The sequence below is a fragment of the Gadus morhua genome, chromosome 13 (assembly GCF_902167405.1).
Source record: "Gadus morhua chromosome 13, gadMor3.0, whole genome shotgun sequence".
NCBI classification, from domain to species: Eukaryota; Metazoa; Chordata; class Actinopteri; order Gadiformes; family Gadidae; genus Gadus; species Gadus morhua.
This window is the reverse complement of record NC_044060.1, coordinates 4,197,146-4,224,108: the sequence shown is the minus strand read 5'-3', so window position 1 is coordinate 4,224,108 and position 26,963 is coordinate 4,197,146. Positions and strand designations below refer to the sequence as shown.

General features: G+C 48.0%; 1 protein-coding gene across 4 annotated transcripts in view; it reads right to left on the bottom strand.

Annotated features, from left to right (window-relative positions):
- Positions 1–2,583: 2,583 nt before the first annotated feature.
- LOC115557589 (protein kinase C and casein kinase substrate in neurons protein 1) overlaps positions 2,584–26,963 on the bottom strand; it is a 29,138-nt gene continuing 4,758 nt past the window's right edge. The window contains exons 1-10 of one of the 4 annotated variants that reach the window (XM_030375512.1): positions 24,642–24,915; positions 14,745–14,892; positions 12,685–12,841; positions 11,599–11,834; positions 10,845–11,000; positions 9,685–9,860; positions 8,911–9,031; positions 8,216–8,343; positions 7,324–7,520; positions 2,584–4,066 (exon numbers count right to left, since the gene is read on the bottom strand). In XM_030375512.1, the coding sequence (XP_030231372.1) occupies positions 3,957–4,066; positions 7,324–7,520; positions 8,216–8,343; positions 8,911–9,031; positions 9,685–9,860; positions 10,845–11,000; positions 11,599–11,834; positions 12,685–12,841; positions 14,745–14,807 (1,344 nt within the window). In that variant the 5' untranslated portion in view covers positions 14,808–14,892; positions 24,642–24,915 and the 3' untranslated portion in view covers positions 2,584–3,956. Of the gene's footprint in view, positions 4,067–5,057; positions 5,559–7,323; positions 7,521–8,215; positions 8,344–8,910; positions 9,032–9,684; positions 9,861–10,844; positions 11,001–11,598; positions 11,835–12,684; positions 12,842–14,744; positions 14,893–18,916; positions 19,124–24,641; positions 24,916–26,963 lie in introns of those variants that run through there. The other 3 variants (XM_030375514.1, XM_030375515.1, XM_030375513.1) reach the window with 3 other exon arrangements.

Below are 26,963 nucleotides of genomic sequence, written 5' to 3'. Positions count from 1 at the left end.
AGGAGGAGGAGGAGGAGGAGGAGGAAGGGAAGGAGGGGGAGGAGGATGAGGGGAAGGAGGAGGAGGAGGATGAGGAGGAGGAGGAGGGGGAGGAGGAGGAGGAGGAGGAGGAGGAGAATGAGGCGAGCTTCTCCGTCAGGGCAGGGTGGGGCCCTGGCCTTCGTCCAGAGTAAACACCAGACTTTATTTCCTGATCCCATTAAATGGCCTCACTTCGGGGCCCCTCCCAGAGGGACAACAACAGCTGGCCACGGTCGCAGCGGTTCGTTGAAGACATTAAGACAACCCCGCGTTATGGCTCCTTCATCCTCCACCCTCCACCCGTGCTTATGTGAACAATGACACCACCACCGCCTCTCATTAAAGTTGACTCATGCGTCAAAGGAAACAATATAGGAGGCTATGCCTGCTCTTTAATATACGATAGCGTCGATGTCTGACTGTTTTACTGATTGTTTGATCAGGGGAACGTGTCCCTCTCTCTTTCTTTCTCTCTCTGTTTCTCTTTTTTTCACTCTGTTTCTTTCTCTATTTATCTCTCTCCCTCTCTCCTTATCTGTCTGTCTGTTCCTCTCTCTGTTTCTCTCTCTGTCTCTCTCTCTCCTTATCTGTCTGTCTGTTCCTCTCTCTGTTTCTCTCTCTGTCTCTCTCTCTCCTTATCTGTCTGTCTGTTCCTCTCTCTCTGTTTCTCTCTCTCTCTGTCTCTCTGTCCCTCTCTCTCTCTCTCTCTCTCTCTCTCTCTCTCTCTCTCTCTCTCTCTCTCTCTCTCTCTCTCTCTCTCTCTCAATGACAGTTAGATCAGGAGGCCTCGTATGTATTTCTTGTTAAGACAACACTTAATGTTTATGCTGTATGAGATTCCGTTGTGTTTGGAGAGTCTGTTCTTTGGAAATGTTTGCACTTGCAGTTTATAAATGCCTTCCCCTGACTGACTCGATACGACGGGTATCAGCCGAAGAGATATTTAGATAGATACGTCGCCTGAACAAATGTCGTTAAATCAACATTTTACGGTGTCTGCGATATTCCCAGTTAATATTACACCGCCTGAATTAGAGACCGTGAAGATCTCATACGGTTCTCGTCTTTCCGCAACACTCCTCTGTTTGCCTTGAGTGTTTCCTTTGGCATCAATCTGAACTATAACGAGTCTAGAGTTCATTCTTTGTCTTTGAAATTACGATAGTAAATTGCTCCACTTAATTATGTCAAATGGTTCCGAACCCTCTGCCAAAGTGAAGCAGACGTTTATATACTCCAACCAGTTTTATCTTCAAAGGTGACACGATCTTTTGATTAAAGTCGTTTTCATATGTAAATTAAAATATTTAAATGTGAAATAACAGCTTTTTCTTCCAGAATGTCTTTGTTTTGGGAAAAAAGGGTTCTCCTCTGAAGAGGCAGCATGTGTGTGTGTGTGTGTGTGTAATGGGTGTAATGGCTACCTCTAGCGGTGGGAGAGATGTTACCACCCTCCCCAGGCAGGCAGCAAACTCAGGAGTTTTTAACATTTCCGATGTATTCTGATGTATATTGACATACTGTCAACATTTCTGACAGTATGAAATGACAGCCCGCCCCAAGACCCACCACCCACCACCCAAGACCAAAGACCCACTGAGGTCCACCAATTTTCTCATACGTTAGAGATAAAAAACATAAAATATGTTTTTTAAAGATCATGATATCCCACCAGTGACCTGGGAATCACAGTGCCTTACCATATTTGTCGATTTGTCATGAAAATAAATAAATATCGAAAACAGGTAGGATAGTGGCACCATTATAAACTTATTGTTGTTCAATGTTCAATAGCCCTGTTTATCGGATTGAGGTTTATGGAACATTGCCTAGCCTAGCCTAGCTCAGCTCATTTCCCCCCAAAAGGCCAACACGACCACCGCATCAACGCCGATAGAGAGCCATAAAAAAGCAACTGAAAGTAGCAAATCCATCATGAAACCTGGCATCCCGAGACAGAATAATACGTTCAGGCCCGATACGAAACACTAGCGCAGCGGAATGACGGTTCATCATCAATATTTCAGCGGTGGCTACTGTTACGTTTTCCTCCGCGCTGGCATTAGAGAGCTCTCTCTCTCTCTCTCTCTCTCTCTCTCTCTCTCTCTCTCTCTCTCTCTCTCCCTCTCTCTCTTTCTGTTGTTTTTGTGGCTGGCGTCCGTAATATGACCCCCTCTGTGATAGTGGAGGGGTATCGCGTTCCCAGTCTGCTATGGTCCAACTGGTGACAAAAGCCTGGTGTCATGTCACCTACTGGAACTAACAACATGCAGTTATTCACTCGTCTTTGGAACCAGTTGAGAGTCGGAACCCTAACCCTAACCCTAAAAAGCGATTTAGGATTTATAAAGCCTGCTCACAAGGGTAGGTTTTTGAAAATGTGTCAGAATACATTTAGCTTTTTTGTTGGATTAAAACAAAAAGGGTTCAAGTATTTTCTACTGTCGTGTTTAAATGGTTCCTATTTGACCACCAGGTGTGATGTTGAAGAGCCATTACAAGCCGTTAAGCCTGTGTGCTGCTTTTAGCAACTTAGCTTAAATTAACTGAAATACGCTTCAGTAGTCGTAAAGAAAAAAAAAACTTTATTCAGTCTGAGCTCAAATTGCATTATGAGAGATTCTGCATGCGGACACTGGACAGAGCGAAAGGAGAGGAACCGTTGATTCAGTTCCACTAACGTCATCATTAGACGGGAGCAGGTACACATATCATGAGTCGCACGGTAAAAAACAAAACTCCCCTTGTATTTCCCACTCCCACCAGCAGGGGGCAGGGTGTCAGTCTCATGGCTTCTGCGTCGCTACGCCGCTGACTCGTTAAAAAAAAAAAAAAACACCAACAAAGAAGAACCAGACGGAGAAGATAAGGTCAGTGTGTTCCCATTGTACAGGGCAAATAATGTTTACGCACACAATCCTTGCGCGGCCTTGTGATCGCACATCATAATACTGTTCCCCAAAAAGGACAGCTCAGGTGATTCCACCACAGAAGCACCTGCTGACGGTCAGCGGTCGCTTCTCCCTCGGTCTCACCTGAGGGGAACTCAGCAGGTCTGAGCCGACATGCTGTCGAGAGAGAGAGAGAGAGAGAGTGGGCGGCTCACGTTGAGTTTAATGCAAACAAGAGGCTGTACAAGCAAAAAGAAAGACATATGTACACGAGGAGATGCACAATGCATCGCTCACCGAAGCTAGCAGGGACTTGTTCCTCTGCGTTCTGTTAAGAGAGGAAGTACTGTGCGGTGCGTCTAGCCTGCACACAGCGAGTGGTAGGAGTTACAAGATAGCGTACTGTGTGATGTCTTGCTACAGAGATGAGACTGCACAGAGCTAATGGTAGAGTGACACGTGTTCTGATAAGATAGCGAACTGTGTGGTGAGTCTCACTACAGAGATGGGACTGCACACATTGACACGGAGTGGAGTGGTTGGGTTCCTTCTCGAGGGACAGTGTGAAGTTGACACCGGACCTGTTTAGAGCCGTCTGGAGAACGCAAATCTCACACTCAAAGCAGAAAAGGTGCACTTTTTGTCGTGTGCCATCGTATTCTTTAAAATTTCTCTGGGCCAGAGTTCAGGTTTTTCCGTGCAATAGTCCTTGCAGATTCGTTGTCCAAGACGATGGCATTCCCGTGTCTAGACTTTGATGAACAAGGTAAAGTCCCACCGACTGATTAACTAAAGTGGCAGGCGTTTATTTGGGGGGGGGGGAAGGGGGCCCTCCCTCCCTGTGGCCACACCCCTGACACGCCCTCAGACATACAGGACGTGGTTTAGCAGTAGGGTTCTGAGGAGTGATGACCCTTCGGAGGCCAGGGGACTCCTGTTGCCGTGGGAACGGGACAGGAAGTGAGGAAAGCGCTGAGGACTCTGGCGAAGCGCCGCTATGATTGGGCGACGGACAGAGTCCGGGTGCGGCGGCTGGGCGGAGCTTTAGACGGGCTCCACGTAGTTCGCGGGGTACAGGCCCAGTTGGCCGTCGTCTAGGCGACCCTGGCACCATCCCTGCTCGTCCTCGTCCTCCAGCTTGGTCAGCTCGTCACCTTGGGAACAGAGTCGGTCCAGACGTTAGTGATGACGAGACAGAGACACGGAACTAGGACTGGTAACTAACCACACCTTAGAGTGGGAATGATATGACAAGAACACTGAACTAGTCTTTAGTACTGGTAACTAACCACCAGTTAGAGGGGGGAAGACAAAACACTGAACTAGTCTTTAGTACTGGTAACTAACCACCTCTTAGAGTGGGAACGACATGACAGAAACCACTGAACTAGTCTATATTACTGGTAACTAATCATCCCGTTAGAATGGGAATGACAGAACACTGAACTAGTCTTTAGTACTGGTCACTAACCATCCTGTTAGAGTGGGAATGACAGAACACTGAACTAGTCTTTACTATTGGTAACTAACCACCTGTTAGAGTGGCAATGACAGAAACCACTGAACTAGTCTATAGTGCTGGTAACTACCTGTTAGAGTGGGAATGACAAAAAACTGAACTAGTCTTTGGTACTTGTAACTGACCACCCATCAGGGGTGGAAATGACGACAGGAAACAGCGAACTAGTCTTCAGTACTGGTAAATAAGTACGCCTTAGTAAGGATCAGGTAGGATGTACTCTCAAATTCGGGAATACATTGATTTCCCATAACACAACATTGTTCTTCCTGAAACAACTACGTAATGCGGCAGTTTTGTGGCAACACTGTGTACATTATAAACAATTCTTGCACTAATAGTCTAAATATATACATATTTTTAAGTATACTTTTGGTTTTAAGCATATATTTAATCGATGCTTAGTTTGTGTTTTCAATTAAAAAATTGTGCAAAATAAATACATTACAATTAGCCCACTATTGACTGCATACATATATTACAAGAAATATAGGGATACTTCAAAATTAAGGACATTTAATAAATTAGAATAAATCAAAGACATTAGTACATAACATATGCAAATAATATTTAAGTCCATATTAAACAAAATAAAACGTGTATATTATTGAAAGAAAGTTCGTATCTCAGATAATTGTAACATCTTTAAACTTTATTTTGGAAAAAAAGAATCAAATCTTAGGTAGAAATCATCTAATCATCTAAAAGCAAAGTCAATCCAAATGTCTACTTCGTATTCATCTAAAACATTTTCCAAAATTATATATAGTTTAAAAATGTATATATTATTTATATCGTTTTTAAAAGTCTGATTCATGTACAATTGTAAGACAATGTCGGTATAATCATTTAGCACTTCCAGTTCCAGAAAATTCCAGTTTAGCACAAGCTGGAATTACTCTCCAAAAGGGACCTTTGCAAAACTGTACGCTGGTAATCAAAGCACAGCAAAACAGACAGAGCACGACTCCCAGCGGCAGCACTTCATTACAGACGTCTAATGCAGTGCTGCATTAGACCTGGCTGCATCACCGCTGGCCTCCAAACATGATGACTCCAACCACTAAACAGCAGTCAGATCAAAGCCATCTCCTCCGGTATTCACATTTGACAGCTTGGCTGATCCCCTTGGGAAAGAAAGCACGTATCAGGACTGAAAGATATGCATCACTTATTGCCAGTTATCCTCAGTGATGAAGGAACGCTTCTCTGGCTTATAAGGATATTCAGACCCACATCAACCATGGGTTGCATGGACTTACATGGTTGTTAGCTAATTAGAATCAATATTGGTGTCAATACTATAGTAAGTTCTTCCACCCACTTTCTTGTGTTTCTTCACTTTCTTCCTTTAAAAATGTACAAAAAGACCTAGTATAGATTATGAAAATACGGTATTTAAGTAGTCCATTCACCCAGAAGTGTTTGCTGGATGCTCAATGGAAAAGCACGACTCACAATAGAAGCCGTGTCAGAAAAGCTTATAACGCCAATGTTTTTATGATGCCTTTTTTTCCAAGATCTCAGATTTGTTAGTGCTCGGACATTCATACGATAAACGGTAAGATATGCAGACACAGAAACACTAAATAAGCCATGGCGATGAATCGTTTACTTACCGAAATCACTCAAACGCAGAGAGAAGTTTGATCGGGAGAAGTTTGATCGGGAGAACTCCGCTCAGCGCATTACGTGAACGAGTAATGCTCGACAGAATTGAATTCTCCCCTGATTGATTAGATTCAATCCTATAATGTCATTGATGATTTTGATTTTACCTAACATACAACTAATACCATTTAGGAGTAAACAAAATATTAGAATAGAATAGAAATTAATGTGGCAGAATACAAGAGAAAAGGGCAGAATAGAATATGATCTAACTATAGAAACTAATAAACAACTATATACAGAGTTAAATATAGCAGAATGGACTGTGACATAATAAAGTTGAACAGAGCTGAACTAAATGTAATAGAACAGAGCAGAACAGAAAAGGGCACCAGGGAATACAATAAAACAGAATGGAAAATAATAAAACACACTTAATATGTTCTAGTGTGAAGAAATACTGAATATCCAGCCTAGAATCGTCCCTGAAATAAACTATATAAATGGTTTTACCTCGGATTGTAAATAATTTATTTACAATCTGAAGGGTATTCAACAGAAAATGTGAAATACAGTCTTTTAAACGTTGAGAGTATCAATACAATACAATACAAGACCAAGTGCAACTTAAGTGTACTTTCACTTAATGTACACAAGGGTATCCAAGCCTAATTGAAACCCAGAGCTCTTACAGCACTTTGAGTGTACTTCAGACGTACTTAATTAAATTGAACTCTAAGGTGAGAGGGTACATGTTGAAGCGGTCCCTCCTGAAGCGATAGGTGTCATGCCCACAGGGCAGCCCGTTAACGATGGGGCCCTCATCGTTAACGGTTCCTCGTTAGGGCGATGAGCTCCGCAGCCTGATAAGACCGCAGTGGCTTTGGTTCCGACCTTTCATCGGATGTTCTCATTCCTCCTGTGACGCGACCCAAGGGCGTCCCAATCTGATATTTAACCCTTATCTAATATTTTCCCTTATCTCACCCCAAAAGCACATGCTTCCAGGGGGCACTGTCTCTAAATCATCTACTAATGTTACAGCTCAGGTAGTAGCTACACACGCAAGCAGGGTGTTCAAATTAAAACCGACTCGTCTTTAGAAACCACATTTTCCGTCCACGCAAACGATGAATGAAGATCACTATAACGTCCTTTATGTTGTGTGTGTGTGTGGGAGGTTGTTGGTCTGAATCGCTCTGAGGATATTTCTTTCTACAACTGAGCTGGTAGAGTCTCAGCACCTCACCACCACGAGACGAACCGAGATTACGGCCTCACCTGCTTTGAAGGTCAGCTCGTCCTGCTCCTGGCCGTCGTAGTCGTACAGGGCCTTCACCCGCACCCCCTTCTCGGGCTCCTCCTCGAAGGGGTTGGGGCCCCCGTTGGATTGGCCCCCCGAGTCGGGGTCCCCCTGCTCCTCGTCGGACCACTCCTCGGAGTTTGGCCGCGCCTGGGTCTTATCTGAGCTGCTCAGGCTGAGCAGGAGGAGGAAGAGGAGACAGAGGAGGAGGAGGAGGTGGAGGAGGAGGAGGAGGAGCAGGAGGAGGAGGAGGGGGAGGAGGAGACGGAGGAGGGGGGGAGGGGGAGGGAGGAGGGGGAGGAGGAGGAGGAGGAGGGGGAGGAGGAGGAGGAGGAGGAGGAGGGGGAGGAGGAGACGGAGGAGGGGGGGATGGGGAGGGAGGAGGGGGGAGGGGGAGGAGGAGGTGGAGGAACAGGAAGAGGAGGAGGAGGGGGGAGGAGGAGGAGGAGGGGGAGGAGGAGGAGGGGGGAGGAGGAGGGGGAGGAGGGGGGAGGGGGAGGAGGAGAGGGAGGAGGGGGGAGGGGGGGACGAAGTAGGAGGAGGAGGAGGAGGGGGAGGGGGGGGAGGAGAAGGAGGGGGAGGAGGGGGAGGAGAGGGAGGAGGAGAAGGAGGGGGAGCAGGGGGAGGAGGAGGAAGCAAAGGTCAAAACATTGACCTTTCATGGTTGAATGTCATGGATAGACAGAGACAGGTAGACAGACACACAGACACACAGATATAAACACCAGACACACAGACACACTAAAGATAGATAGACAGACGGACACACAGAGACACACACAAAGGTTCTCCTCTCTGAGTGTGTGTGTGTGTGTGTGTGTGTGTGTGTGTGTGCGTGTGTGTGTGTGTGTGCGCGTGTGTCTCCCCTACCTGGCCTGGTCTCCTCCCCCCTGGGGTGAGTCCGTGGCTGGGGTCATGTGGGTCAGCGTGACTCCATCGTGGTTCTTCCTGCTCTTCTCCCTCCTGCTGATGTTGTGTGTCGCCTCATGGTTGTACTCCTGGGGACACAACATAACGACCCGTTAGATATCGATACTTAAAGATAGCGTTGCTCCGATACCAATACCAGGATCGGAATTTCCTCCGATATTGCCTAAAATACAGCATCGGTGAGTCTATGCGCCGATCCTATATCATCACGTGACTAGCTCATTTACTACACAGAACATCACAAACACTACGGTGTTATGCTGCGTTCGTTAACGCTCGGAGGTCGAAAGTCGGAATGGGAAACGCGTCGTCTCCGACGCTACGTGCGTTCCAACTACCAAGTCGGAAAAACATGGATGCTCACGCCTAACTATAAGACTACAAATAGCGGCCAAAGTTCAGGAATCAGAGTCGCTAACATTTTATCTGAACATCTCTACTTATAGAGCACTTAGGGCAACTTCACTCCTTATCACATTTAAAATGTACCATGTATAACAAAACAGTTAATTCAAGAGAAGGTAACTTCACCGATGCACGTCTTTGTAAGTCAACGTTAAAGAAACTCTCATGGTCCACAGACACAGCAGAGCAGAACGTCTCACGGAAACACTCCGGGACCGAGCGCTACGGACCTCAAACTGCGGCCAGCTCATGGCCATGCCCGGCCCGTGGGCGGCGTTGAACCACTTCAGGTCTTCCTGCGGGCTGGCGGACGTCACCACCTGCTCCAGGTCTCGGTACACCGTGGCGTAGCTGGGGGGCGACAGAGTACCGGGGTTAGAACGGGGACGGAAACACAAGATGGGCGGCATGTGGCTCAGGAGGTAGAGCGGGTTGGCTGGTAACCCGAAGGTTGCTAGTTCCATCCCCTGCGCCTCCTAGCTGAGTGTTGAGGCGTCCCTGAGCATGACACCTCACCCTCACTGCTCCTGACGAGCTGGCTGTCTCCCTGCATGGTTGACTCCGCCGTCAGTGTGAATGTGCGCCAGAATGGGTCAATGTTAGGCGATATTATAAAGTGCTTCGAGGGGCCGCTGGTTAGAAAAGCACGATATAAATGCAGTCCATTCACCACTGCCCCTAGTAGACCACACACAAGTGCTGTGTCGACAGACACAGCAAAGCAGAACATATCACGGAAACGCTCCGAGATCCCACTCCACAACATGTAAAATGTAAAGTATTTAGCGGGTAAAGGCATTGCATTCTGTGTTTACATTTCTACTGCTGTATTGGGTGTACACAGACGTATTATTTTGTGGATCTTTTGCAGATCTTTGCATATTCTTATTTTAAATCTGTTTCATTTATTCCTGTCTTTCCATCCGTCTGAATAAAGCCCATCTGATCTCATCTCCCATCCCTCCGTCCTGGTCTTCCCCCCTCCCAGACTCGCCCCTCCTCACCTTTGGTTCTCGGTGAGGTTGAGGTGCCTCTTGACGTCCAGCAGAACCTCCCTGATGAAGCTCAGCCTCTTCTCCTCAAACTGCTGGCTCTGCTCAAACACCTGCTCCATGTTCTCCATGTACTGCGAGGTGACGCTGTTCAGCTCCTCCAAGCTCTTCTCGTACTTCTCCCTGGCCTGGGGGGGGGGGGGGGGGGGGGGGGGGGGGGGCGGGAGGGGGGGTTATGGAGATTAGAGTCACAGCTTGTCCCTTTGGAAAGCTTCATTATTGTTAGCATTAGCATAGGCTAACATTAGTATTGTTAGCATGTTTGCAGCTAATGATAATTGCATCAGCGTTGTTAGCTGTTCATAATTATTACATCAGCATTGTTAGCATGTTAGCAGCTAATGATCAGTGCATAAGCGTTGTTAGCAGTTAAGAATTATTATATTAGCCTTGCTAGCAGTTAATGATTATCACATTAGATTTGTTAGCAGTTCATAATTATTACATTAGCATTTGTAGCATGCTAGCAGCAATCAATTCAACCTTTAGCATTGCTAGCATGTGTCTTCAACCGACAATGCAAAACAATTACTATCATGGTAATAATGATACTGATTAACTAATACAGTGCATCCATGGTGATCAATAATTTACTATTATAGTAGCGAGCACCATGTGTACCGGAACATACAGTGAAACAGAAAAGGTATCAGGCGGTTTTAGTGACGTGCTTTATGGCTCTCTGGTGCACAGAAAGATCACGTCCTAAGAGGTTGAAGGTCAAGGCCCTAATGTCATCCAACCACGCCGGGCTGGGGTCAGAGTCTAACGTAGCACAGCTAATAAAGTGTTATTAGGAGGAGGAGGAGGTGTCAGTCACACATTAACCAGGACTCAGCCTCTGACTGGGTTACCTCACAACAGGATCTGAGAAGGCTAGCTTGGTGGTTTGCGGTTTCAAATAATATTTAAATAATATTTTCTCTCCCATGGCTCTGCTTACGGAGAATTGTTCGTCTTATCTGCTGGCGACCATCTTGGTACTAAACCATTCAGAACCAAGATGGCCGCCAGGTGGGTGAATCACCCTAGCGACCATCTTAGCACCAAACCATTTAGAACCAAGATGGCCGCCAGGTGGGTGAATAGCCACATAGCCACAAAGCCCTCACCTTCTGCGAGTCCTGTTTGCACTTCTCCATCTTCTCGGTGAGTTTCTTCAGCTGGTCTGCGTTGGTGGCGGCGTCTGCCTTCCCGTTGGCCTCGCGGCTCGACGCCAGCTTCTCCTCCTTGCAGGCGGCGTGGTAGTTCTTCTTGGCGGCCTCGAGCTAGCGGAAAAAGGGCGGGAAACGGGTCACGCTAACGCTAACGCTAAACCACGACGGAGTACGTTGGTAACAAGACAATTGTCATTGCTTGGCACTTGGTTCTATGAACATCCTTACTGTACCGACAGCAATATATGGTTGTGTGTTGGTATGTAAGTCGTTTTGGATAAAAGCGTCTGCTAAATGCCGTGAATGTAAATGAAAATGGAGACCAAAGAGCAACAGTAGTGGTTGTAGCAGTGGTTACACAAAACGTTGTTGCTCTCATCTCTGTGTTTGCTTTGCCTCATTAGCGGCCCAATTATGAGCTCAAGTTACTTGTTTATTTTAACCTTTAGACATGTTTGCTGTTCTTGTTATTCACATGTGCCTAAATTATGCACAAAGGCAGTGGTTTCGTGTCGAACCGTACACAGTAAAGACTATAAACGTGCATTACAGTACATACTATATACGTGCCACCCAGTCACAGTACTCTACTGGGACAGAACCAGTGCAGAAACCAAAAACAAGCACGGCGGTCCTCACCACCTTCAGCCTCCTGGCCCAGTACTATACTGGGACAGAACCAATGCAGAACCCCAAACCAAGCGCTCACCTCCTTCAGCCTCTTGGCCCAAGGCTTCTGGGCCTTCTTGAAGCCCTCGTCCGTCTCCTTGCTCTCCTTGAAGCCGCCCATCATCTGCTTGTGGTACGAGTCCTTCTGCCAGGTCTTCACCTTCTCAAAGTCCTCGCTCATGAGCCGGTTCCTGATGTCCTGGTGCAGCTCGCTCACCTTCTCCGCCTCCACCATTAGGGCGGTCCAGGCGCGCTCCACCGTGCCATACTGTGGGCCTGCTCAGAGGGGGGGGGGGATGTTACTGCTGTGTTCGGCAGGGTTCAACCGTTCTTTGGTTGTGAGGGAGAACGGATCTTCCTGAGGAACCTGGATGAAGATCCAGTGGTTTACACGGTGGTGGCTAGAATAGGTTATTGTATGCTATCATATTATCTTACTGTAGAGAAATGTCAGGGCACAACATGTCTAAGTATAACATTGCATACTCTATTACATATTACAATAGCTTAAGATTTCATCATTGTATTACTGAGTATTCTAGTCTAGTCTTATTCCAGTCAGGCTTTTGTTTGGGGAAAATATGAAAACAAGAACCGACAGCTGATACTACTACTGTGGGAAACGCCCTGCATATCGAATCCACTAGCTAGCCACTGGCTGATGACTTTCATCCACTAGCAAGCTGCTAACCCTCATCCACCAGCTAGCCCCTAGCTGCTCAGCCTCATCCACCAGCTAGCCCCTAGCTGCACAGCCTCATCCACCAGCTAGCCCCTAGCTGCTCACCCTTGTCCACTAGCTAGCCCTAAGCCCCTCACCATGTCCACCAGCTAGCCCCTAGCGGCTAACCCTCATCCACCAGCAAGCCCCTAGCTGCTAACCCTCATCCACCAGCTAGCCCCTTGCTGCTCAGCCTCATCCATCAGCTAGCCCCTAGCCCCTCACCCTTGTCCACTAGCTAGCCCCTAGCTGCTAGCCCCTAGCTGCTAGCCCCTAGCCCCTCACCCTTGTCCACTAGCTAGCCCCTAGCTGCTAGCCCCTAGCTGCTAGCCCCTAGCCCCTCACCCTTGTCCACTAGCTAGCCCCTAGCTGCTAGCCCCTAGCTGCTAGCCCCTAGCCCCTCACCCTTGTCCACCAGCTGCCTCCACCTCTTGGACCAGTCGGTGAGCTGGGTGGAGTAGGCCTTCTCAATCTTGGCCCGCTCCTGCACGCAGTTCATCAGGTCGTTGCAGAGCCGGTGGCCGTCGTCCGTCCGCTTCACCGTGCGCTTGTAGTTTCCCACCTGGGGAGGAAAGAACACGATGACGCGTTTACTTAAGGATAACGCGTTAACTTCAGGTGTCCTCTAGGGTAGGGGACACCTGAATTTTTTGGCATAGTGCTCAGGGCTCTATGGTTGTGGGGTTGCCGGTTCAAACGCTTGCTGTCCAGCGATGTGAGTGTGACGTGTAGGTGTTCAAATGGAAAGATTGTTGGGTACAATAAAAAGACCAGGGTATACATCTATCTGCATCGAAATCAAATGGTCTTAAGGTAGTAATGGTGAAGATTTACGAGTTAATAAATGTCAGATAGGTCACCATCTATCTCTGAAGGAGGACAGCAGGTACACAGCGGTGATTAGGCCTGCGACCGGCAGATAAAGCCCTTTTATTTGTAGGATTATGAATGTTATGAATGTTATGAAACGTGTGTCAGCGGCAACACTGTTTGTGTCTCTGGGAAAGATTACTGCTTTTTGCCAAAGGTGAGCGAAAATTACCACTTTAATTTTGACCCACCAGTTCATACAGAATTATTGTCATAAAAAGTGAATAATTTGTCATTATTGGTTTATCAGCAGTATCAACCATTCCTAGGATAAACTCAACTATTGTATTTGTTCCTGAGTCTGTCGGCCATCACCAAGCACGACATAAACGTCTTCATTCCTTCAGACTTAGAGACAGAGACGGTCCACCAAATGATGAGGGACAGCCCTGAGGCTAACGACGACTTCAACCACCGCATCGGGAGGGATGTGTGTAATTAGCGCTGTTTCCCTACATAATAACCACCTAACATAGCATAATATAACGCAGCGCGTGTCTGATCTGCTCTGACCTCCCGGGTGGCTCCAGGGAAGGTGCCGGAGTGATGGATGAGCGGTGATGTAATGTACAGCTAGCCTCGGGCATGCTGCTTCATGCTACACTCTCTCGCTCGCCCGGACCCAAGATGTAAACAACAGAAAAGGGCTGCCAGAAATGGAGACGGTAGAAGCTTAGACTCTACCAACGAGAGGGTATTTGGGTCGGCGTTTAGATATTGCGATTCCATTCGTCCGAACGTGAAAACGTTCCCCATCGTGACTGCTGGAGAGAGAGAGAGAGAGAGAGAGAGAGAGAGAGAGAGAGAGAGAGAGAGAGAGAGAGAGAGAGAGAGAGAGAGAGAGAGAGAGAGAGAGAGAGAGAGAGAGAGAGAGAGACACAGCTCCTTCGTCCCCAAAAGTAAGGAACAACCTTTCTATCGACCCGTCGAGCATCGAGACAGTTTGACCCTAAAGCAACTCACAGTCGCCGCAGAGATCTGGACCCGAACACAGAACATTTCGCATGGAGGTCAAACCCCGAAACAGGTCGGCTACGCTGCACCACTCCTTCGGCCGCTCGGGGACTTGAGCGTCCAGACCCCCCCCTGCGGTGAACACCGTACCCTGCTGTGCTGTTCCCTCCCCCGGGGGGCTGAGCCCCTCATCCCCCCGCTGCACTGCAGCAGCAGCAGCAGCTGCAGAGTCAGCGCCCAGCGCCACTGCAGCAGGCTGCCCCCCCCCCCACCGGACGCAGGCCCCCCCCCCCGCCCCCCTGGGGGGGAGCAGCCCTCCAGAGAGGGCTCTGGGTGACTGTTTTAGATCAGAGCCCCGTTCTTCTCCCTATCTCTGGAGGGACCGCGGTCACGGGGTTTCAGAACCTGACCGTAACTCAGTGATAAAGAAGAAGCCACGCTCAGAATACTTGGGTAATATATGGACCATAAGTGCTTTACCCATGGAATAAATACTGGTGGTGGTGGGTGCGGTGGAGGTTCGGAGCTAGAGGTGGTGGTGGTGTTGGTGGAGGTGGAGGTGGAGGTTGCGGTGGGTGGAGGTGGAGGTGGTGTTGGTGTTCGTGGTTGCGGCGGTGGGGGCAGAGCGTGGGGGATCTCACCTCCCAGAAGCTGTCGCTGGAGCCCTCCTCCTGGCTGGCCGTGTCATCGTAGCCCCCAGACATGGTGGCCGCTGACGGGTGGAGGCGTGGATGGAGGTGGTGGAGGTGGTGGCGGGCTGCTGCTGGCTGTATCTCCTCTCCTCACACACTGGAGGACAGAGCAGAGGGGGGGTCAGCAGGGGCCGGAGGGGAGGCACATCCACACTTCAGAAAATACTTTTATTTCTTCAGAGGATATATTATATATATATATATATATATATATATATATATATATATATATATATATATATATATATATATATATATATATATATATTAATAAAGAATCAGCTGTTCCCTTTTGATTTGACTTTTATAATGTCCCAATTAATTGTGTCGATGGATGTTCTCGATAAAATAATTGGCACCCAGGCATTTAGAATGGGAAATGACAATATAATATATTGATTATAATAGTTTTTTGCTTTATTGCTCACCCTCAACCTGTTGTAATATTCACGATACCAACCTAAAAAACAACGGCAGATAACAGATGTTGGAGCTCGCTGGGCTACGCTGCTGTGATACTCATTCTGTAACACGGACACGTGTTCGTTATCACCGATAGATTAAAACAACACATTGTTCACAACATAACACCTGATTAGATACAACTTCGTTGTCGTCGCACAAATACACGCACTTAACAACACAATCCATCCGAGCCTCTAGCCAAAAGTGCCAAATAGTGCAGAAAAGGCAGGATTATGTACATGGTGTTTGTAGCCATGTTTGCGTTCCACTACAAACCACTTACTTATTTCTCACACTCCACAGAGCTCAAACAGCTGTTTCTATAGACGGTTGCTCAACAGAACAGTCACATCGAAACCCAGTACCCCCTCAAGGCCTCTGCTGTTTAACAACAGGCAGATAGAAGTGGTGCTCTGGCTCTGATGAGCAGCCATTACCATACGCGACCCGAACTGTGTGCTCAGTGAAAAGTAATCTTCCTCCTATTGCCAACGTGACCTTACACTCATAAATGATTAGCAAGCGTGTGTCGGGTGATAACACGCACACCCGCACGAACAGATACACAAACACACGCAAAATCCATGCATGCACACATGCGCATGCACACACACACACACACACACACACACACACACACACACACACACACACACACACACACACACACACACACACACACACACACACATACACACACACACACACACACACACACACACAGACACACACACACTCCTGCTAAACGAGGATACAAAATGGCTGCATGTTAAGGATCTAAAGGGAAGATTTGGTGACGCTGGGAAGATGAGGTGGTATTACCAGCCCCCCTGGGATGAAGCGCAATGGCAATGCACACTATAGAGTTAAAAATGTATGTTTTTAGATATAAATTCAGACACACTGCATGTATACAAGGCTTGATGGGGAGTTCAAACATGTTCAAAAGACATGTTCAAGTTATGTTGCATAACATGTTTATCCATCTTGCCCCTCTGAGATATGTCTTACTAAAAAGATACCCCAAGTTTAAGTAATTTCAGAATGCAGTGGCTTCATCCGCTGGCCTATCTCTCCATGGAAAACCTTACTCACACCCAATATCTGAGAAAACCTTTCCATGTTCTGACCTAACCATTCCGGAGAATAAGCAACATGTCAAGTCAGATATCACTATCTAAGTCTGAATCATAAAATCAACCCCAATGTTCTCTTCAAGCCCAAGTTCATATGAGTTTAGACAGAACTCCCTGAACCTCACCTGTCAGTCTCTTGGAGAAACTTCTAGAGATGGAAACCTTAAACCTTAAAAAAAGAAAGTAGTAAACCTTTTGTGGCTGCCTCCTCGCCTCCTTTCCTTACTACATTACTTCCTTCTTCCTTGCTTCCTTCTGTCTTTCCTTCATCCCTTCCACTCTTCCTTTCCTTTGCCCCGTTCCTTCCTTCCTACCCTAACTGTCCACCAGTACACCAGCTCCGGTTTAGACCAGTTCAGGTTCAGACCAGTTCAGGTTCAGACCAGTTCAGGTTCAGAACAGTTCAGGTTCAGAACAGTTCAGGTTCAGACCAGTTCAGGTTCAGAACAGTTCAGGTTCAGACCAGCTCCTGTTCAGACCAGCTCCAGTTCAGACTAGCTCAGGCTCAGACCAGCCCTTCTGGTTCACACATCACACATCGATCACATAGTTTGGGAAAACAAGCTAATGTTAGCCTTCTGCTAATGATCCGTTCAGCGTTCTTCATCCCCAGACATCGTGGAGTGAGCATATTTACAGACACACACACATGAACATGCACGCACATATACTAAGACACGCACACACACACACACACACACACACACAAACACACACACACACACACACACACACACACACACACACACACACACACACACACACACACACACACACACACACACACACACACACACACACACACACGCACACACAGATTATGTATTCAGATTGTTCAGTTTAATACTGAAAGGACAAAAGAGACATCTAGGAAACCCTTCCAGTTCAGAATGATAACTGCTGTCCTTGCGTTGTTCTATTGACACTAGAAAGATTGACTTGTGGAAGCCAGTATTCAAATGGCAGAGGATGCAACAGATCAGAGTCACATGATCAGACCTACGGGGGTCAATAGTTGATAGCAGCTGTCATGAAGAATTAGATGTAATCCACTACACTGACAATACATTACTATCAGACATCCTCAGTTGATCGATGGATGGAGGGAGAGAGAGTGAGAGAGATCGATAGCTATTGAGAGAGAGAGATTGAGTATGGGATATATATAGAGAGAGACTGCTAAAGAGAGAGAGAAGGAGAGAGAGAGCGCGCGAGAGAGACGGACAGAGAGAGAGAGAGAGCGAGAGAGAGAGAGAGAGAGAGAGAGAGAGAGAGAGAGAGAGAGAGAGAGAGAGAGAGAGAGAGATAGAGAGAGAGAGAGAGAGATGGAGAGAGAGATGGAGAGAGAGTAGGATGAAGATATGTGAGGGAGAGGAAAAGGGTAGGATAGACAGATAAAGGAAAAGCTATTTAGAGAGAGAGAGCTATAGAAAGAGGCCCTAGTTAAGAGCGATAGAGAGAGTAAGAGGGAGATCCAGAGAGAGAGAGAGAGAGAGAGAGAGAGAGAGAGAGAGAGAGAGAGAGAGAGAGAGAGAGAGAGAGAGAGAGCATGTGTGTGTGTAGCGGTAGGAACTACGTGGTTATGTAGGTCACCAGTGGACCAATGGATGGAGGAACTCATCCCACAAAGGAAGATTCAAACAAAAGCTGGAGCCGAACATCACACACCGCTCCAAAACAACCCAGGATGTCACGACCGAACCCTGGTCCACAGACACCCACACACCCCCACACAGACCCCCCCTAGACCCCCACAGAAGCAGACTGACTGAAGGAGCGTGCGGGGGTTTAGGGGGGGAAGCCACATGGTAGCCACGCTTGGTTAATCCATTAGCTGTGTGGCGAGGGGGGTGGAGGAGGTGGAGGAGCTGGGGGCTTTTGTTCAGGGAAGCCCTTGTTGTTGTGACGCTGTCAGTAAGCCGGCGGCGATCCATGAATCCACGCGGCCGCCCGGCTGTCCCTCCCCCGCTGAACCACGTTCGATCACGAGTCGCCGCGCGGTCGCTCGTAGTTCAGGAAGAAAGGCGCGCACTGAAAAGGCGCTCCTTCCGACGCGATCCCCCGCGTGAACGACGACAACCCGTCCGCTTCCCCCGTGAGGCTGCGGAGCAAGAGATCCAGCCGCCCTCGGTGACTTGCGACTCACAACAACACACGAGGCTAGCGGACCCGCTTGACTCTGTCCCCCGGCGCACGGTGCGAACACAACACCCCCCCATAAGACCACCTCCGCCTCCATGCATCTCCACACACGAGGCTAGCTGCTCCATCACCCGCCGCACGGACACACAACACAGCCAACACCCCCCCCCCCCCCCCCCCCCCCCCAGAGCACCACCGGTCTCTCCCCTCCCCTCCACATCAATACAGACAGACCACCGCAGACTCCCCCAATACTCAGCCATCGCCCCCCCACCCTCCTCAGCCCAGCCCAGAGAGACCCCCGGACAAAAGGCGCCCCCAGAGACCGGCAGGGAGGGAAGGAGAGACAGCCGCGGTCGGGAACAAACAAAAGCTTACCCCAGGTCCTCCATTAGCGCGCCGTGGTGGCTATAACGGCTCCAGATCCAACAGTGAGAGTGAGAGAGAGAGCGAGAGAGAAGGAGACACACACACACACACACACACACGGGGAGTGAGGGAGAGCGGGAGAGCGAGTGAGAGAGACCGAGGGAGAGGGAGACAGAACGAGAGAGAGAGAGAGAGAGATAGAGAGAGCAAGAGAGAGAAAGCGATGGAGACCAACAGAGTGAGAGGGAGGTAGAGAAAGAGTGAGATAGCGAGAGAACAAGAGAGAGATGGCGAGAGAGAGACACGTGTGTCTGTGGTACTCTTCCTCTCTCCTCCTCCTCCTGTTCCTCTTCTGGCTGATTAGGTATTAATTTATTACGGTCGGTGTGCGGTCGAGGAACGTGCAACAGAACACGCAGGAAGCAGGGAACCGGAGCCACGGTGTGTGTGTGTGTGTGTGTGTGTGTGTGTGTGTGTGTGTGTGTGTGTGTGTGTGTGTGTGTGTGTGCGCGTGTTTGCGGTAAGGGATGGTAATCCTGATGTTTTGTTCAAATGTCTCAGACACGGTAGGGTTAGGGTTAGGGTCGGACAACATGGTGGGGGGATGGGGGGGGGCTGGGGGGATACTGGCTAGGGGTTGGTGGTCATGTGTGGCATCATGGGTAATGTAGTCCACCTAAGTACATTGGCGGTAAACTGGTTCCAAACCAGTTCATAGGTGCTCTTTAAGTAGTGAAAGATGTGTAAACGCCAAACCAATCTATAAAATGGAGACTAAGAACGATGTGTATCTTTGTTAGCTCCAGCTGCAGCTGCACTCATAAAATAGAAAAATAACCAAATAATAGAAAGTGGGTCTGAGCCAGCAGATGTGACTTCTGAGCAGCACATATTGGTCTGTTTTTGTTTGTGTTTGTGTGTGTGTTTGTGTGTGTGCGTGCATGTCGGTGCAGGACGGTGCGTTTGTGTCTGTGCATGTCCGTCTGTGTGTGTGTGTATGTGAACGTGTGCATGCATGTGTGCGTGTGTGCGTGCGTGTCTGTATGTGTGGTGTTTGTGTGTGTGTGTGTGTGTGTGTGTGTGTGTGTGTGTGCGTGCCTGCCTGTGTGCTTGTATGTGTGTGTGTGTGTGGGTGGGTGTGTTTGTGTGTGTGTGTGTGTGTGTGTGTGTGTGTGTGTGTGTGTGTGTTTGTGTGCAGAAGGGTAGCTAACGAGAGGAATAGAAGATGTGACGGTGCACTGAACCAGCTATAGAAAACATCTTCTGCAGCCCCTCTCTGCCCCTCGGCAATTACCCCCTGACAACATCCCTGAGAAGGACCACCACTAAGTCAGTCTTCACAAGCGTTTTTAGCTCTGTAGAGAGGGGGGCAACCCAATAAAAAGAGCTCACGCGAAAACAAGTGCATGGCACAGTGAGGGAGAGAAAGGGAGAGAGAGAGAGAGAGAGAGAGAGAGAGAGAGAGAGAGAGAGAGAGAGAGAGAGAGAGAGAGAGAGCGAGAGAGAGAGAGAGAGAGAGAGAGAGAGAGAGAGAGAGAGAGAGAGAGAGAGAGAGCAAAGGTGTGTTAGAGAGAGAGCGAGAGAGACAGAGAGAGAGAGTGAGCAAGCGAGAGAGGCAGCCTGTGAGAGACAGAGAGAGAGACAGAGAGAGAAGACAGAGCCAGAGTCGGGCGTGTCATTACGTTAGGATGATTTTGAAGATGAGTTGATTACACTGACATAAGTTACAGGCTAACAGAGAACGACAGAACATTACACATGAATACTGCAGCCGGGATGTTTAATCTCCATCCCTGCCTTTGGTTGGAGGGGAAGGTGGGAGGGGGTGGGCGGGGTGGAGGAGGTTGGTAGAGGGGGGGGGGTGGAGATTTGGGGGTTGGTTGTGACCTAAAAAGTGAGCCACAGCACAGATTGCCGAAGCCTTTGAAGGAGTGAAATCAATCTTTCTCTCTCTCGCTCTCTTTTACTCTCTCCCTCTGCCCACTCCCTCTCTCTCTCTCTCTCTCTCTCTCTCTCTCTCTCTCTCTCTCTCTCTCTCTCTCTCTCTCTCTCTCCCCCTCCCCACTCTCTCTCTCTCTCTCTCTCTCTCTCTCTCTCTCTCTCTCTCTCTCTCCCTTTCGCTCTTTCACTCTCTCACTCGCACTCTGCCACTCCCTCCCTCCCTCTCTCCCCCTCCCCTCTCCCCCTCCCCGCTCCCTCCCTCCCTAGGGTAGGGCATTTTGAGAAAAAAGCCAGAGCTAGATAGAGTTTGAAAGTAGAATAATCCAACCCCTCCCTTCAGCTCCCCTTCCAAAGCCACTCCACCATAACACAGGACTAGCTCGCTCGCTTTAGCAGCAACTCATGCCAAGCGCACGTGTGTGTGCCTGCAGGTAGCCGGGTGGTAGGGAGTCAGACAGGTAAGCCAACCATTAATTGAATGTGTACCAAATTAACTGATTGGACGGACTGCGACCCCCACAGATACCCGATTTGTCTGAGCTATTTGATTTATTTCTAGCAGTCGTGATTTAAAGACAATTTAAACAAATACGACCCAAAGATCTTCCCAAATAAAGTGCAAACCCTAGCTTTGACATGATCACCACCACACTCTCATGCTCTACTTGAAATCCCCTCTGTTCTCAAGAGGTCAAAGAAACAGAGAGTGAAAACCCGTCGTCTTGTTCAGCCAAGATGTGTAGAGCTCTTGAGGGCCACAGACCTTTACTCATACCAACTCTGTGTCGGACACATCAAAACCCACCCAAACCAGTGTGTGAACATGGAGCTATTATGGTTGATCTTCCTCGATCCATGGCCACTTAAGAGCCCAGTGACTGGGGAGGGAGTGGTGTTAACACACACATTCTCTCTGTCCTGCATTGATCTCAGGCGTTTGGTCACTCTGTGGAATGCTCTGTGCAGGATACAGGTGTCTCTATCAGCGTCTTGTTCTACCAAATACCTGAGCTGTTAAATGTCTCCAGGGGCCAAAGTCCAGACCTCTCTAGATAGATAGATAAAACTTTATTAATCCCCTGGAGGGGACATTCCTGTGCTAGAGCACGACTTAAAGTGATATCGTATCACTGCTGCTCTGCCAGGATGCATTTATTGTCTATTTGCCGGACACTCAGGATTTACAAGCTCCATAAGGTTCCACTTGGTATCCTAGTCTCTCTTGTTGAATGTAAGCTCAATTACTATTACTATCTATTACTATAAAAAGCATGTGCTTAATGCCGGCCAGGACAGTGTTGTTCTCAGGGCGTTTGAGTCTCAGCTGGAAGGTTCAGGTCTCTGAACCCAGAGCGCCCAGTCTACCCGTGTTACCTATAGTCCCAGACTCCGGGCCCTTACCACGATCTGATCCTGATCGTGACCACGACCTGATCCGACTGACATGATGGAGCTCAACTCACTGCGAGCGGCTCTGGGTGAAAGTGCCTCAGGGTAAATGTGGCTTGGATCCTATCGAGGGATTCAAGACCGTGCGTTGAAGCATTGATGGATGAGATTTTATTGACAAAATCTGCAGCACTGGCAAACAAGGATGATCACGGAAAAAGAACATAAAACAAATAGACAGACTCTTGACCTGAGTCCACTGTGAATTAACCATCAACCCAACTGAAGCCATCCAGGCTGAAATAGACAAACTCATTCGGTTAGCTAGCTCCACCTCTGAGCTATACCAGGTTATGATTGATCAATTAAACTCACGTACCAAGCTTAACCAGCCAACACACAAAACTAAGGGGTGTTATCATTATCAAGAGTAAATAGAAGTGATGTGTGGATTCCGATCCATCATTCCGACCTCAATAGACAGTGATCAATCCCAACTGCTGATCGATTATTGGAACATGCTGGCTGGAGGCCAGAGTCTCCATGAACTATCTTTCCATGATGCGTCTGATATCAGGGCGGTAGCAGCTATCACGGCTATAAAAACACCCGGCGATTGATCATCATAGTGTCAACAGAGGTCAAAGGTCAGCACTGAGAGCTCCTTGAGAAAACTGTTAGATAGCCACATCTCAGTAGCAACATCTCAAATGTTCAATCCCAGTAAAACCGTCACAAATGTTATACACTCCCAGTAACAACATCTCAAATGTTATACACTCCCAGTAACAACATCTCAAACGTTCAATCCCAGTAAAACCGTCACAAATGTTATACACTCCCAGTAACAACATCTCAAATGTTATACACTCCCAGTAACAACATCTCAAATGTTACACAATCCCAGTAAAAAACATCTCAAATGTTATACACTCCCAGTTATAAAATCTGCAATACACTCCCATTTATAACATCTGTAACACACTCCCAATTATAACATCTCAAATGTTTTACACTCCACGTACCAACATCTCAAATGCTACCCACTCGCAGTACAAACATCTCAAATGTTGTATACTCCCAGTTATACCATCCCAAATGTTAATTATCACTAACTAAAATAACTATAACATCCCACTGAATTCTGCTGTGGATCTCGGAACAGCAGATAAGACGGTACAATCTGTATGTGAGATCATCTGGTAAACCAGGAACATTGTGTTCAGGAGATGGGAATCTGAGATAAGAATATGCTTTTTTTTTTTCTGATTATTGTAATTCAATAAATGCCGACCACACCTGTGTGTGGAACATGCAGAAGGAGAGAGAGAGAGAGAGAGAGAGAGAGAGAGAGAGAGAGAGAGAGAGAGAGAGAGAGAGAGAGAGAGAGAGAGAGAGAGAGAGAGAGAGAGAGAGAGAGAGAGCCAGAAAGAGAGAGAGAGAGAGAGAGAGAGAGAGAGAGAGAGAGAGAGAGAGAGAGAGAGAGAGAGAGAGAGAGAGTGTTTACGCAACAGCAAATTATTACCGTCCAACACTAAAGTACCAAACCCTGAGAACTCGGTTTTGGGAAATCGTCTGTGTTCCTCGTGAAACCCCTCATTTCAGCAAAGGTCCGCAGTTTGTGTCGAATCATTGACTCATTAAATGCATCCGCAGGACTCAGAGCAAACCGCCCAAAACGAGCGACCCTGCGTAAAATAACGAGGCCAGCAGAGTAGCTGCAAACATAACCGATATTTATGCATTATTAATCCGTTTTTACAAGCAATGCTAACAATATCCCAGACGATATTTTTCAACTTCTTAACTTTCAGCGTTTGCAGAATAGGGTATAATAATAATACAAATGTTACGGCAGAGTCATTATTGAAACCTTTTTAACCAAGACAAATACTGATTGTGTTGTTTCAACTTTTCATTCTATCGTCAATAACAGGTGAGCCAGAAGAATAGTCACCGTGAACACTGAGACCCTGAACCCACTGGCACTCCCCCTAAACTAACTCACTAACCTACTCTAACGCACTTCAACTAACTTAGCTTCTCATTGACTGAACCAGATTAACCGCAGGAAGCCTAGCTGCTCTGATGATCTGCTCTACGGTGATCCGCTGGTACTGAACCTGGTACTGAACCTGCTGGTCTCCCGGTACTGAACCTGGTACTGAACCTGGTACTGAACCTGCTGGTCTCCCGGTACTGAACCTGGTACTGTACCTGGTACTGAACCTGATGCCCTGTGATCTCCTGGTACCTGTACTGTCTGTAGGTGGTGATCTCCTGGTACTGAACCTGGTACTGAACCTGCTGCCCTGTGATCTCCTGGTACCTGTACTGTCTGTAGGTGGTGATCTCCTGGTACTGAACCTGGTACTGAACCTGCTGCCCTGTGATCTCCTGGTACCTGTACTGTCTGTAGGCGGTGATCTCCTGGTTCTGGTGCTGTCTGGTCCGTTGCGCTGTAGGTCCTTGGTCCAGAAGATCACCGCTCGCTGGGCAGGTCCTGTCACTCTGCCAGAGTCACGGTTTGAGACCGGACAACGCACTACTACTGGACACCCCGCCTACTGCCCTCGTAAAGTGCAGCGATCCACCCAGGAACAACACACACACACACACACATGCACGCGCACAGACACACACACACACCTACTCATTTTGGTGTGCACCTTGTGCCATGAATTGCACTACACCGACAGAAACACACACATGCACAGGCATATGCACACGCACACACACACACACACACACACACACACACACACACACACACACACACACACACACACACACACACACACACACACACACACACACACACACACACACAAACTCACTCGAAAACACCCACGCAAACACGCCTACTTACTTAGGAGTGCAACTCATCTCATGAATTGTGCATGTGTGCATGCATCACACCACACACACTAAAGTACACACTCTTTCTCTCCCACACATACACACAAACACACACACACACTCACACGCTTACACACACACATACTCCCACATTACTCAGACCTATAGATAGATAAAGTAAGCATTAGGAGGTTGCTCTTTGATAAGTCTTACACAAGACAGAGCAGGCTATCAATAATTAGCTTGTGGCGTCGCTAGCCAGGAGTGTGTCTGAGTCACAGGATGAGGTGGGGGGGGGGGGGGGGGGTGGTCAGACAGAAATACAGGTGGCCAGAAAGTCAGCCAGACAGACAGGTAAAGACAGACACTGACACACAGGCAGATAGAAAGTCAGTCAGACAGACAGGTAAAGACAGACAGATAGGCAGAGACAGAAGATCAGATAAGACCAGAAGGACAGAAAGTTCAGCCAGGGACCGACCGCAGACAGAAGATCGTCATTCTTTAATTAGTTGGCTATTCCAGGCGGTGGCTGTAAACGTCCAGTGTCTAAATCCTCCTCACATTTGGTGTCCATTTTACAGCAGTAAGAACCTTCAGCAACAGAGTTATAATCAACCATGATGCTCACACGCAGAAGTTCTGCTATAACACAGTAGGACTGCTGGACCCGAGAATAATCTCAGTTAATCTCTCTACACATGTGTGAAACTAAGTACCTCTCCGACCATGCATGTTTCGGAGAAATCTCATCCTTTTACATGTATGGATGCCATCTGTGGATTGTCCAATCAGAGGCTCCCTGGGGGCCCCCCTGCTGTTGCCCCCCTGCTGTCCCACATAAAGAAGGATGTCATTTAAGACCATCTCTGGTCAAATGTCACGCACACACACCCTGAGGTAGAAGTACTCATCTAGCTCCACGAAAGGTTCTGTTTGGTGTTTTTGAGAACCGTTCAATTATATTATGGGATGTTTGGATTCAGAATAATTTAATTCAGAATCCTCTCTTTTTGAATGAATACGCAGTTTGAGTGAACCTCAATAACATTCAGGGCATTTAGCAGACGCTTTTATCCTAAGCAACTTACAATAAGTATATTTGTCAGAAGAAAGAGAAACAATATATCGCTGTTGGTACAGTAAGGATGTTCATAGAACCAAGTGCCAAGCACTAACAATCAATAGGTTAACCCATTCCCCGTATACAACAAGGATAGCTAGGATAAGCCGCTACACAATGCTAAGTACTATTTTTAAGTGCAAGGACGTAAAACATACAACAAGTGCGTACAATATACAACAAGTGGTACATTTAGAGCCAGGATGTACCTCTGAACTAGTGAGTCTTGAGTATTTTGCGGAAGCTGGTGAGCAACTCCGCCGTACTTGAATCATTTATTTGAACCGAGCGGTCGTATCCTAGTCATAAACTGCCGCGTGGATATCCAGCGTGAGGACTGAGTCTGGTTTTGTTTTCCTCTCACATCCACAGGAGTGGGTGTTACCCTCGGAGCGGGAGGACATTTGTATGCAGCACCCGGCACAGACTCTGTCCTCGACTGCGGAGCCAGCGGCGTTCACCGAGGGGGGTGCCTAGGGTCGATACTGGAGAGGAGGTGTGAAGGCCGGTCATCCGCCCCTCTGGCATTTGTTTAATTTGGATCAATAGAGTGTGTGGTGGTGGGCTGACTCGTCGCGGGGACAGAGAGTGTGCGTTTTGGGGCGTTGTGTGCAGCTGCCCTGTTCTTCGTCCCTTGGAGGAGGAGGCAGGAGGAGGAAGACTACTGACGTCTGTCTGGAGCCGAGTGGGCGAGGGAGGGCGGTGGTTTGGACCCAGTCTGCAGCTGCACACAGCGGATGCACC